Source organism: Microtus ochrogaster, assembly GCF_000317375.1.
Source record: "Microtus ochrogaster isolate Prairie Vole_2 chromosome 14 unlocalized genomic scaffold, MicOch1.0 chr14_random_1, whole genome shotgun sequence".
Taxonomy (NCBI): Eukaryota; Metazoa; Chordata; class Mammalia; order Rodentia; family Cricetidae; genus Microtus; species Microtus ochrogaster.
Genome location: NW_004949096.1, coordinates 30,027,500 through 30,039,726, shown reverse-complemented (window position 1 = coordinate 30,039,726; position 12,227 = coordinate 30,027,500). Strand labels below are relative to the sequence as shown.

The 12,227-nt window shown below is 44.2% G+C and overlaps 2 protein-coding genes across 2 annotated transcripts in view; one reads left to right on the top strand and one right to left on the bottom strand.

Annotated features, from left to right (window-relative positions):
• Pdia3 (protein disulfide isomerase family A member 3) overlaps positions 1–3,198 on the bottom strand; it is a 23,737-nt gene extending 20,539 nt beyond the window's left edge. The window contains exon 1 of the mRNA XM_005364341.3: positions 2,938–3,198. Within this exon, the coding sequence (XP_005364398.1) occupies positions 2,938–3,104 (167 nt within the window). The 5' untranslated portion in view covers positions 3,105–3,198. The remainder of the gene's footprint in view (positions 1–2,937) is intronic.
• A 105-nt stretch (positions 3,199–3,303) lies between these two features.
• Positions 3,304–12,227, top strand: part of Catsper2 (cation channel sperm associated 2) — an 18,224-nt gene continuing 9,300 nt past the window's right edge. Inside the window, exons 1-7 of the mRNA XM_013352698.2 lie at positions 3,304–3,736; positions 4,831–4,971; positions 6,161–6,334; positions 6,507–6,575; positions 10,105–10,277; positions 10,758–10,913; positions 11,344–11,468. Coding sequence (XP_013208152.2) covers positions 4,833–4,971; positions 6,161–6,334; positions 6,507–6,575; positions 10,105–10,277; positions 10,758–10,913; positions 11,344–11,468 — 836 coding nt within the window. The 5' untranslated portion in view covers positions 3,304–3,736; positions 4,831–4,832. The remainder of the gene's footprint in view (positions 3,737–4,830; positions 4,972–6,160; positions 6,335–6,506; positions 6,576–10,104; positions 10,278–10,757; positions 10,914–11,343; positions 11,469–12,227) is intronic.

Here is a 12,227-nt window from a genome sequence, read left to right as displayed (position 1 = left end):
AGCACCTAATAACTTGGCACATACGCATGACAACTAGAGATCCCCAGAATCCATGTAAAGGTGGAGAAAACACACACCACCAATCTGCCCTTGACCCCACAATAGTAAAACAGTTTTAAGAGGCAGAGCTGAAGATATGGCTCAGCAGTTAAGAGCACTTGCTATTCTTGCAGAGGATCTGAGTTCTAGTCCCAGCACCTACCCATGTGTAACCCCAGTTCCAGGGACTTGGTATCCTCCATGCATACACATAAAAACTCCACAGGCAATAAACCCCACACCATTCCCCTTTAGCTCTTACTGCCTCAAGGTCATTGTTTCAGCCTGTGAGCAGAGTTCTCTGATATAGCTCCTGCCACGATGGTCATGGACTATAATCCCCTAAACTGTGAACCCCTGAAAGAACCTTTCTTTAACAAATTGCCTTGGTCATGGTGCTTTGTCACTCAACAGAAAAGTAACTAAGATACAATGAATCTGTGAAGAAATCAGTGTGCCAGAGGCTGAGACTAAAAGCAATAGTTCTAAAGAGTAGCACCATCCACAAGGTAAACAAATATACAAAGTGGGTTCCTGTTAGGACAGAAAAGACTGTCTTTCCCAGGCAACCAACCAGGAACAGAAATCTGGTGAACTTTAAGGGAAATCGGGGTCTGTTACAGAACCTACTAACTCTTTCTTTCTTTCTTTGGTTTTTCGATGTAGCTTTGCATCCTGTCCTGGAACTAGCTCTTGTAGACCAGGCTGGCCTCAAATTCACAGAGATCCGCCTGCCTCTGCCTCCCTGGTGCTGGGATTAAAGGAGTGGGCCACCACCACCAGCCTCCCACTAACTCTTTTACCCACCCCGCCAATATTAAACCACAAAGAATTCACCTACTCTCAGAGATGGTGCATAGCAGAGGATAACGCCAACATGCACAAACTCAGTCATCACTTCATGCTGCACTGTCAGGAGCAATTAATTATTTTAGCCTTTGATAAAAAGCCGACAGTTCTTTCCCTGTAGGAATCCCAGTCTGGAGAAGGACGAATGAGTTGATTGTTGGGGGGGGGGGTTTGCAGTGAAATCTCAATGCTGAAAAGATGACTCTGCTGGCAATGTGGGAGGTGACTATCTTCTAAGCCTACTAAAAGCAGACACCACAGCAGAAATCCACCCAACTCTTGATGGCTCAATGCATTATGGGATATGTAGTCTTAAGAAAAGCAGGTGAAACAATTTTTAGGATGATGTGTTTAGGATAGAGGCAAGAGGATCAGACATTGAAGCCCAGCTGGGCTACAGGAGATCCTGTGGATCCCAAGTTTGAGGTCAGTGTGGACAATACAGAGGAACTGGTTTAAGAAAAAGAAAAGCAGTGCCTTTAATCCCAGTACTTGGGAGGCAGAGGCAGGAGGATCTCAGTGAGTTTGTGGTCAGCCTGGTCTAGAGAATGAGTTCCAGGACACGCTCCAAAGCTACACAGAGAAACCCTGACTCAAGAATTAAAAAAAAAAAAAAAGTAAGTACCAGCCTGAACTACAGAGTGAGATCCAGAATAGCCAGGACTACAAAGAGACCCTGTCTCAAAGGGAGGAAAAAACACTTTAACATTTAAATATATATTTTCAACAATGGCAATTGAAAATGCTAGGTAAGCACTGAGCCATATCCCAATGCCTTAACTCCAAACTGCTTTAAACTGTGTAACAGTCCACAATTCTCCAAATGTGTGACCCCTCAGTCAAAGAAGCTGGACCCAACCAACGCCCCCTCAAACCTAACAGCATGATTACATAACTATGTTAAATTGTTTCTAAGCGAGAACACTGAATTCTAGGGATTGTTAGCCACAAAATGCCCTGAACACAAAATACCCCAAGCTGAAATACAAATTGTTTCCTGTCTCTAGTATATCCTGATTCAGGCAGTCTTCACTACAGGACTTTCGAGTGCCATCTTCTAAGTCAGTCAGAGGAGCTTGGAATGTAGCGATCCCACTGGGTCAGAAGCAAAGATAAGTTACAGTTTAACTGTGAAACACTGGTTTATGGGTTCTTTTGAATAGTTTTGAATTAAAGGCCATTGTGCCAGGAGGGCAAAAAAGTACACACCTTCTGAACTATTAAATTAATTAGTATGCCGTGGCAATAATTTGCAAATTACCCAACCCACCACTTAAGAGACAAACCCAGAAATCCTATGTTCTCCCTTCCCAAGTAAGTTCTTATTTGGGGTCACATTTACTCTAAAGAATCTACCGTTTTGTGAGGTTACGCGGCCCCTGAAGTGGTATACTCCCCCAACGGTGGCTACTTTCTCCATTGTGAGTCTTATCATTTTCTGTAATTATCTAAAGTTGACAATTGTGATAGATGCTAGTGAAATTATTCTTGTTCGCTTACTCTCTTCTCAATGGAGGCGCCTCTGCGGCTTACAGCTTTATGTAAAATATTGTAAGCCATGCCATGGACAAAATAAAGGCCTGTCTCAAGAAAGCACTTACGGTCGTTCTGCAGCCACTGAGTGACCTTGGTTAGGAACCACTGGCTCTGGGGTGGGGACAAGAAGAAAGGAAATACCTTGGGACCCAGGACCTGTACCCCTGCCTCTTCCCTAAGGTTCTGGGATGACTGGCTGGCCTGCAGACCAGAAGACGTCTACACTGACTCACCTAGATACTGAAAGATACAGATCGGAGGGGGAGGGGATGGGTAAATCCCTCCACATAGGAAGTGCAGCAATAACACGGAGTAAGGACGTGGCCCTAAGCGAGAACCTGGGCTTCTTCCTTTCCGGATCTGCCCCGGCCCCCACCCCCACCCCCACCCCCGACTGGCAAGGCGGCAGCTGCAGCCAGGCCCATGGATAGTGGAGGACGTCCGCGCTTCGTAGGCCCAAACGCTCCCGCGCCCAGCTGCTCCTCCGGCCCTGACCCTGCCCAGTGGCCTCACCAGGGGGCGAAGAACTCGACTAGCATGAGGCCCGCCGAGCCCGTGTCGGAGATGCGACTCTCGAAGTTTTCGTCCGTGAGTTCCAGGACGTCAGAGGCGGCGGCGAGGCGGGCCGAGGCGAGCAGCAGCGCCACGCCCGGGAGCAGCGCTAGGCGGCTGAAGAGCATGGCGGCAAGACCCGGATGGGGCGGTCGGAGGGTCGGGGCCGGGAGACTGAGAAGAGAGTGCCCGGGATCCGCACCCGCTGCCTGAGCTCGCGCGTCTGGCCCGTGCAGACCTGCTGCCGAGGTCCCAACCCCCTAGGCCGGCTCGGGCCGCAGTGTGGCAGCCGCCGATTGGCTGCATCCCCCGCTGCGTCGGGCGGGATGAACCAGCTGGTAACTGCCGATTGGCTGGCGCGCGGGGCGGGGCGAACGCCCGCGGGCCCGGCTGTGGGAGGGGGGGGAAGGCCTTGGCTGGGGTCGGTGGGAAGTGGGGGCTCCGGGTAGCCGGGGCGGCCCTGAGCTCGGCCAGCGGAGGAGGAGTGGAGCTCACGGCGCCGGCGCGGGAGGCGGAGGGGTGAAGTCAGGGCTGAGTGGGCGGAAGTGCGCTGAGCCTGACGTGAGGCCCTGAAGCGGGACGGAGGGGAGCTTGAGCCGCCCCGCTCCCTCCCTTCCGGGCGTTGGGGCGCTCACACACTCGGGCACAATACGACACGTATTCCAAGTGCCAGGCTGTTGATTTGTCCAATTATAGGGCGTAGAACACTACATCCTGCTGCTGCCTTCCCTCGTATCCTGCTTTGTCAGGTCCACGTGAGGTCTGTATTCTTTGTCCAGCCTTAGGCCTTCTGCCTCCCTGCCCGATAATTTTTCACCGATTGCTGTTGTTTGTTCGAAAGGGTGGGTACCCGAGGATTGAACCGGGGACCTTACCCAATGCTGGACAAGTGATCCATTGCCGAATTATATTCCTAGTCCTACCTAGTCCTCTTTTGACTTTTTGAGACATGATCTCACTAAATTTCCCAGGTTGGCTTTATGTTCAATAATCTGGCAGGCCTAGAACTTTCCTATCCTCTGGCCTCAACCTCAGGGATTGATGGTTGATAGTCCGCACCACCAGGCTCAGGCTCAATTTTTACTTTTTCTTAACAAAGTCTCACTATATGGCCCTGACTGGCTTGGAACTAGCTATGTAGACTAGGCTGGCCTCAACAGAGATGCACCAGCCTCTTGAGATTGAGATTAGAAGTATGCTTCCCCACCGCCAGCCCTTTCAATTATTTTTAAAGAAGAAATACTGGGCGATGATGGCGCACAACTTTAATCCCAGCACTTGGGAGGCACAGGCAGGCGGATCTCTGTGAGTTCGAGGCCAGCCTGGTTTACAAGAGCTAGTTCCAGGATAGCCTCTAAAGCTACAGAGAAACCCTGTCTTGAAAAAATATAAATAAATAATAAATAAATAGATGGATAAATAAATACATAATTACAAGCACTGTCAGAAAGTGAAAATTCGTGGATATTTAGTTGACTGTGGAAATATCTCATGATTTTTTTTCTATCTTTTGCATAAACAAAAAATCAAAACCAAAGAACAAAAACTTTTTTAGTTTTGTTTTTTTTTTCTAGACAGGTTTTCTCTGTAGCTTTGGAGCCTTTCCTGGAAACTAGCTCTTGTAGACCAGGCTGGCCTCAAACTCACAGAGATCCAGCTGTCTTTGCCTCCTGGGTGCTGGGATTAAAGGTGTGCGCCCCATTTTTGAGTCTTTCAAAGTGTTTGTACTTAACTGCTCATGGTATCTTTAATGGGCTTCCTAAATCTCTGAAAGGCAAAGAAGGTAGGAAGGAAGGGAAAAAACAACAACAAAAAACCCCAAACCTCTGACCCTTGGTTCTATTTTCTTCACAGCCATGGCCCAGGAACGAGGACAGGTACCGCTGCCTAGAGCTGATGCTATTCGCTCGCGGCTTATCGACACCTTCTCTCTCATAGAGCATTTGCAAGGCTTGAGCCAAGCCGTACCAAGGCACACTCTCCGGGAAATACTTGGTTAGCAGCCTGTTCGCTTGCACTAAGTGTAATATTCCTGTCCACATCCTCAGAAGATAGGAAGCAGAAACATATTTTAGGGTGGAGCCAGGAATGGTGGCTAGCCTGGGCTTCATAGCAAGACCCTGGTTCCAAACAACAACAACAACAAAATAGGGCTGGCAATATAACTTAGTGAGTAAAGTTGCCTGCTGCCATGCTGATAACCTGAATTTGATTCTCAGGACCTACCTGGAAGGAGAGTACTGGTTCCCAAAAGTTGCCCTCTGGCATACACATGCATGCTCGACCACACACACACACACACACACACACACACACACACACACACACACACACGTTTAAATAAAACACGCACGGGTGTGAGTGATACTTGCCTACAATTCCAGCCTTCTGGAGGAGGAGGCACTGGGAATTCAAGGTCATTCTTGGTTACGCAGTGTAGTTTGGGGATGAGAGGGGTTATTTGAGACTCTTATCTCAAGTAATGGGAACAGCAAGATAGAGATAGCTCAGGGAGTAAAATGTACTTGCTGCCACGTCTGAAAACCTGAGTTCTATACCCAGGACCCACATGGTACAAGAAGACAACTTACTCCTGCAGTTGTATACACACACATATTTTTTTGAAAAGTACAAATAAAAGGAAAATTTTAGAGATGAGAAACTACGCTAAACTTGATGAATTCAGGACTTTAAACCTCTATCTATTCCTCTGAATCCTAGTTAGGTGACCCTGACTTTGAACAGTTTCCACCAAAGGTACTTAAAACTTGGAGGTTTCTGAGCTGGTGATGATGGCCTTACATCCTTAGAAAGCAGAGGCAGGTGGATGTCTGAATTGGAGAGAGCCTTCCTAGCAGGTCGTGAACCAGCTGCTGCTTTCATAAGCACAGTCAGTGTGAGCATAAACGATACATGTTCACTTTACACTAATAGAATTCTTAGTTGCTTTGGAAAAGAGCAGCTTCCAAGGCAGAGCTGCTGCTGCGTGTAGAAAGTCCATTATTTTACCAGTGTCCCTCTCCCCAACTCTGCCTGCTGTCCACAGTCCCCCCAGCCTGTAGATCTGTCTATACTCCTTTCTGTTTGGCAGGGAGGCTGGGGAGGGAAGGCAGTCTTGTGTGTTGCCCGGTACTGGTGCATTCAAGCTGAACAACGGGCATGCCCAATTACCTTTTCGTTATAGACCCTTCTCTCCAGAAGAAACTCATGTCAGGAGACCAGCACCAGCTAGTGCGCTTCTCCATAAAGCCCCGGCATATGGGCCACATCACACACTCCCAGCGAATGCTGAGCAGGCTCCGTGTGCGGTGCAGCCAGAGACCACCTCTTTCCCTGTGGGCTGGATGGGTTACTGAGAGTATCCTTTTGTGTCACCTGTTCTTATTGTGGCTTTCCCTCATCTGTTAATGATTTATTTTTCCTCTCAAACTATTTTCTTCAAATTCTCATATCTGATATTGTTGTCCTTATTATTTCAGCTGCATGAATGAGAATGTGCTCTGTCTGTGTGTTTCCTTAAAAGCAAACAGATCCTATCTTCTCGAAATTCATCATCTCCCTCATCTTTCTCAATACAATTGTACTGATGGTCGAAATAGGTGAGAACTGGTGCTTATGAAAAAGGTCATTTTCTTCCAACCTGACCATTTCATACTTTCAGGTATCAGTTCATTGTGATGGGGACAGATGTACTTATTCATTTACTTTTTGAGACAGAGTCTTATGTAACCTACACTAGCCTCAAGGATGACCTTGAAGCTGACCTCCTACTTGTACTTTTTTCCATCTGAGATTACAGGTGTGCACCACTATGCCTACCTAAGCGAAAAGGGGCTCTAAAATACCATTTACATATTATATGAAACGTATTAAAAAACAGAAGGACATCTCATTTAATTGTTAACTCAGGCAGATTGCACAGATCAGGAGTGGTGGTGAGTGCCTTTAATCCAGCACTTTGGAAATTGAGGCAGGGTTATAAATTAAGGCTAACCTGCACTGTGCAGTAACTCTCTCAAAAGATAAAGTTCATAAAAACTGCTTAGAATGAAAGAACAGCAGTAATTCTTGATGGGGGTGCCGCACGCCTTTAATCCCAGCACTTGCGAGGTAAAGGCAGGCAGATCTCTGTGAGTTCAAGGCTAGCCTGGTCTACGGAGTCAGTTCTAGGACAGTCAAGGCTGAGGCCAGCCTGGTCTACAGAGTGAGTTCCAGGACGGCCAAGGCTACACAGAGAAACCCTGTCTTGAAACACCAAACCAAACCAAATCAACAAAGCCACAAACCAAAACAAAGTCCCCATAAGTATTTATTATTCTGTTTTCATATGGTATTTCTTAAATTTTGAGGATTTTACCATTTTTGTATTATCATTTTCACCTATTATCATATTTTATTATTTTCATATTATGTAGCTTGACCAAATCAATTATTTTGTGACAATCTGTTTTACATATTTATTTTTTATTTTATTTATATGTGTAGGTGGTTTTACATGTGCATGCATGCAGTGCCCACGGATGCCAGAAGAGGGCATTGGGTCTCCTGGTTACAGATGTCCTCTGAATGGTTGCTGGGAATAGGGTACTCTGCCAGTGCTCTTACTGCTGAGACACATCTCCAGGCCCTTGTAATCTTACTTGTTTAAAGCCAAATGTTTAGGGCTTGTAGTTTAGCCCAAGGGGTGGAGTGCTTGCCTAGCATGTACAAGCCCCTGAGATTGGTCCCCCTGGCATTTCAAACAGAACAAAATAAAAGCAAAACATGCTTGTTTCAATTGTAAGCACTATTTGAACTCATGAATCACAAGTTGTGATTTTTTTCCCCCAACACCAGCAATTGATTTTGGCCAAATATTTATACAAATACCAGTGTGCTATTCTGCTCTATGATGTTGAATTTTTCTTACAACCAGTGTGAACTTAATTGGTATTCTATGAAGTGACTGATTTATGTTGTTGTAGCAATAGGTGCTGCCTGTATCAAAACTACCTTGTTTTGTGGAATTGTATACTTTGTCTGGCCTATCTGATTAAATTCCTGCCTTCCACTCCAGAGAAAGATTGTATTGCACTGGGATGAGCTCTGTTACATTAAGGTTCTTTTGCCTTACTAAGGCAAGCTAAATTGTTGACCTGTTAGTTTGTTGGTGCTGGAATCCAAACCCAGGTCCTCTGCAGAACAATAAGTGTTCTTAAATGCCAAGACTCGCTAGTGCATAGAGATGGGTTTTACTATAGCCCTGGCTGCCCAGAACTTCCTATGTAGCCACAGTTGTCCTCAGTTTCAATTCTGCTTCAGCCTCCCAAGTGCTAGCTGGATACAAGTGTTCAACACTAAGTTTGAGTGTGTTTTTTATGTAAACTAGGCTGCCCTCCAGAGGAGTGCCCCACAACACCTGGCTTATTTTGTTCCAGGGTCTCACCGAAGTCTTGGATGGCCTTAGTTCACTGTAATCTGAGCTGCCTTTGAACTTTCGATCCTCCTGCCTCAGTCTCCCAAGTGGTAGAGTGAAAGAATAGTTATATTTTCCTCTCCAGACAGTACACCTTTTCATTAGCTGCTGCAGCATTGGCAGTGGTCACCCCTCACCTTCTGTCTCACTTAAACAATTTCTGCTGTTTATTTTTCTGACTTTTCTTTAGTTATTTAGCAATAATGTTTATTCAGTTTTGCTTTCACAGACAGGATTTCCATAAAGAACAATGAAGTAATTTGAGACCAGAGAGACAGTTTACTAGTTAACACACTCACAACTGTCTATGACTCCAGCTCTAGGGAATCCTACACTTTCTTCTGCACCCACAAACATGTAGCATAAATTTTAATTGTTCTTAATGATAAAAACCTAGAGTCAGATATTAGGGGGCAAAAACTAAGAGATCGAGAAGCAGTGTAGCCAGCCAGTAGAGAGATCTTTTACCTCTACCAAATCCTCAAACTGCCTCCTCTGACTGACCGCTTCAGACTGCTGCCTTAAACTGCTTGCTCAGACTGCAATGAGCTCCTGCCTCCTCCCACTTGATATTACTCTTTCTGCCCAGCTACAGCACTCCTGTCTCCACCTTCCTAGTGCCAAGATTAAAGGCGTAGGATCCCAAGTCCTGGGATAACCTTTGTGTGATATCTGACTATATCAATTTTATGTAGCCCAGGGTGGCACTGAGCTAACAGAAATCTTTCTGCCTCTGTCTCCCAAGTCCTGGGATTAAAAGTGTATGCCACCACTCCCTGGCCTCTAGTAGCTTAGCTCTGCATTCTGATCTTCGAGCAAACTTTATTAAAACACAAACAAAAATATCATGACACAAACTTACACATATACACGTGTATACATACACTCACACACACATGTTGTGAGACTTAAATGTGGTCCTTAGTGCCTTCTAATATTGTAATCCCCTGCTTCTGGGAACCAGAATTTATTATATGTTTGTTTAATTACTTTTGTGTGTGTGTGTAGGTAGGTACATGTGTCATGGCTACTAAGAAATAAAAATCATCTTAGGACACATCAATTGTAAAAGGCATCTTTGAAATTATTCAGAAGTTTAATGTTTTAAAAGATTTAATCTCATATTTCTATATTTTCACTCTGTTTATAAGACCCATTGCTTTCCTATAAACTTTAGGACAAACTTAACTGTACAGCATATGGTGGGGGTGTAGTAAAGAGGGAAATTCTGTAGGGGCTGTATGACTGTAGAATGGGTTGTAAGCTTGCCACTGTTACTTATACCAGCAACAAGAAGTACAGTATCGCTGTTGTTTTATGGGTAGTTCTGCCCTGTATTATACAGGTTGAAGCAAGAGCACTTGTTACTCTTGCAGATGATCCAGGTCCAAGTCTAACATCAACATAGGGGCTTACAACTGTAACTCCAGTTCTAGGGGATCTGACACCCTCCCCTGACTTCAGGTAGAAGGAACACATATGATACATATACATATATGTATACACATACATACATGCAGGCAAAATACTCATAGATTTAAACAAATTTATGAAAGACAGAGGAATTCAAGAGAAATGGAATAGTAGTGGTCACAACTCTGGTTTATAAGTGATCAGCCTTCATTATTCATCTTCTCACTTAATTTTTATTTCTCCCTTGCTCTACCTTACAGAATTGATGGAATCCACAAATACTAAACTGTGGCCATTGAGACTGACTCTGGAGGTGGCAGATTGGTTTATCTTGTTTAGTTTCATTTTAGAGATCCTTCTAATGTGGATGTCTGGCTTTACTCTCTTCTGGAATAATGCCTGGAATGTCTTTGACTTTGTTGTTACCATGCTGGTAAGGATAAATATCCTTAGGATTAGTTAATGGGACCAGCTATATGCCTTGGTAAATAAGTTAGCTAAAACATCCAGGAAGGAATATATAAAAATCTATCAATTTTGCTGCTTTGATTTTTTTCCCCTTAAAGCTAAAAGTAATTGCAGAAATTGTTGTCATTAAGAGAATCAACTCCTAAAATGACATCTGCTACTTACTGAGCACTAAGTGACAGCCACTATTTTAAGTATTTTTTGTGGGTTATCTTCTTTATGTTTTGTAACAGCTCAAGAGATAAAGCACTAATTTTATCCCATTTTTAAATATGTAAACAAGCTGAAGTATAGAGCTTAAATAGATTAATATAAAAAGACTAAATAGCAAACAGTTCCCAGATTCAAAGTAAGACCCAGAAAACTATGAAGAAGACAGGATTAACAGGGGCAACTGTGTCTGGGTTCTTTGGGTATCCTTATTTATTGCCTGTATCTCCCACAGTCTCTGCTTCCTGAGTTTGTGGTGTTGATGGGAGTCTCGGGGAAGTCCGTGTGGCTCCAGCTGCTGAGGATCTCCCGGGTGCTGAGGTCTCTCAAACTGTTTGCACGATTCCGTCAAATTAAAGTTATTATATTGGCTCTGGCCAGGGCCCTGAAGGTGACTTAAACTGATTAACCTAAAGTAGAATGGGGGACAAGGTAGAAAGCATGGGTTTACTATTTAATATGGTCAAAGAAGATCGTGAAAGGTTCATGAAATGTTCTTGTATGAGAACATTTGTATGTCCTTAGGAGCATCAGCCCCTAAAGTAATGTCTGCTAGTTACTGAGCACTAAGTTTTAAATAAATATTTATGTGGATTATCTTCTTTATGTTCTGTAACAACTCGAGAGGTAAGAACTAACTTCATCCCATTTCTTTTATATTTAAACAAGTTGATGTACAGAACTCAAAAAAGAAAAAGTAAACTGTTGTAGGTTAGAGTTGCGCTTGCTCTGGATTTGCCGGGAGATGATGTGGTGTGCTGGGCTGGGCTGCTGGTGAGCATCCTTGCCTTACCTACCCCCAATTTGAATCTTGTCTGTAGAGCATGACATTCCTCTTGATGCTGCTGCTTATCTTCTTCTACATTTTTGCTGTAACCGGTGTTTACTTCTTCCAAGACTATTCCCGTTCAACTATTGAGAACCTGGAATATAACATGTTCTTCTCGTAAGTATGGCTAAGGGCGATCTTCATGAGGAAGAGGTTTGTATGATACTGAGATGCTCATCTAAAGCACAGAAATACAGAAACTAGACTCTCTGGTAGGAGGGTGGGGCAGAATACAAAGAGGAAAAAGGAAGACATAGTAAGTAGAGCTAGCTCTGATGTTGGGCCTAGGACAACCAGTTCTGGTTTGTTTGTGCTTTTAAGTTTTTTTGAAATTTTTAATTAAAATATAATCGTATCCCTTTCCCTTTCCCTCACTAACCTTTTCCATGTCCCCCTCCCCAACCCCTCTCTTGCCCCTCCACTCTTTCTCAAATCAACAGTCTCTTTTTTATTATTATTGCTACATATATGGCATAAATATGTAATATGTAAGTACAGTCTGCTGAGTGTTTATGTGTATGACTTCAGGGCTGATCACATTGTACTAGATAAACTGATTGGGTGACCCCCCACAGGAGACTAATCCCCCCTGCAGTCATCAGTCAGTCCTTAGTTACCTAAGGGTGGGATCTCCTGAGATCTCTACCTTCCACAGTAGCAGCTATTAGTCAGGTCTTGCCTGGGCAGCCATATTGCTGAGATATTCTGCTTGTAGCTTCCCTGTCATTTCTAGGAGATGCACTCTCAAAGCAGATTTCATGTTCCCCTGGCTCTTAAAATTTTCCTGCCATATATGTAGCAATAATAATAAATATTATGAAAAGCAATTTTTTAAAAAAGAGATTTATATCAAAAACATTCCTTGCAAGAAGAAAG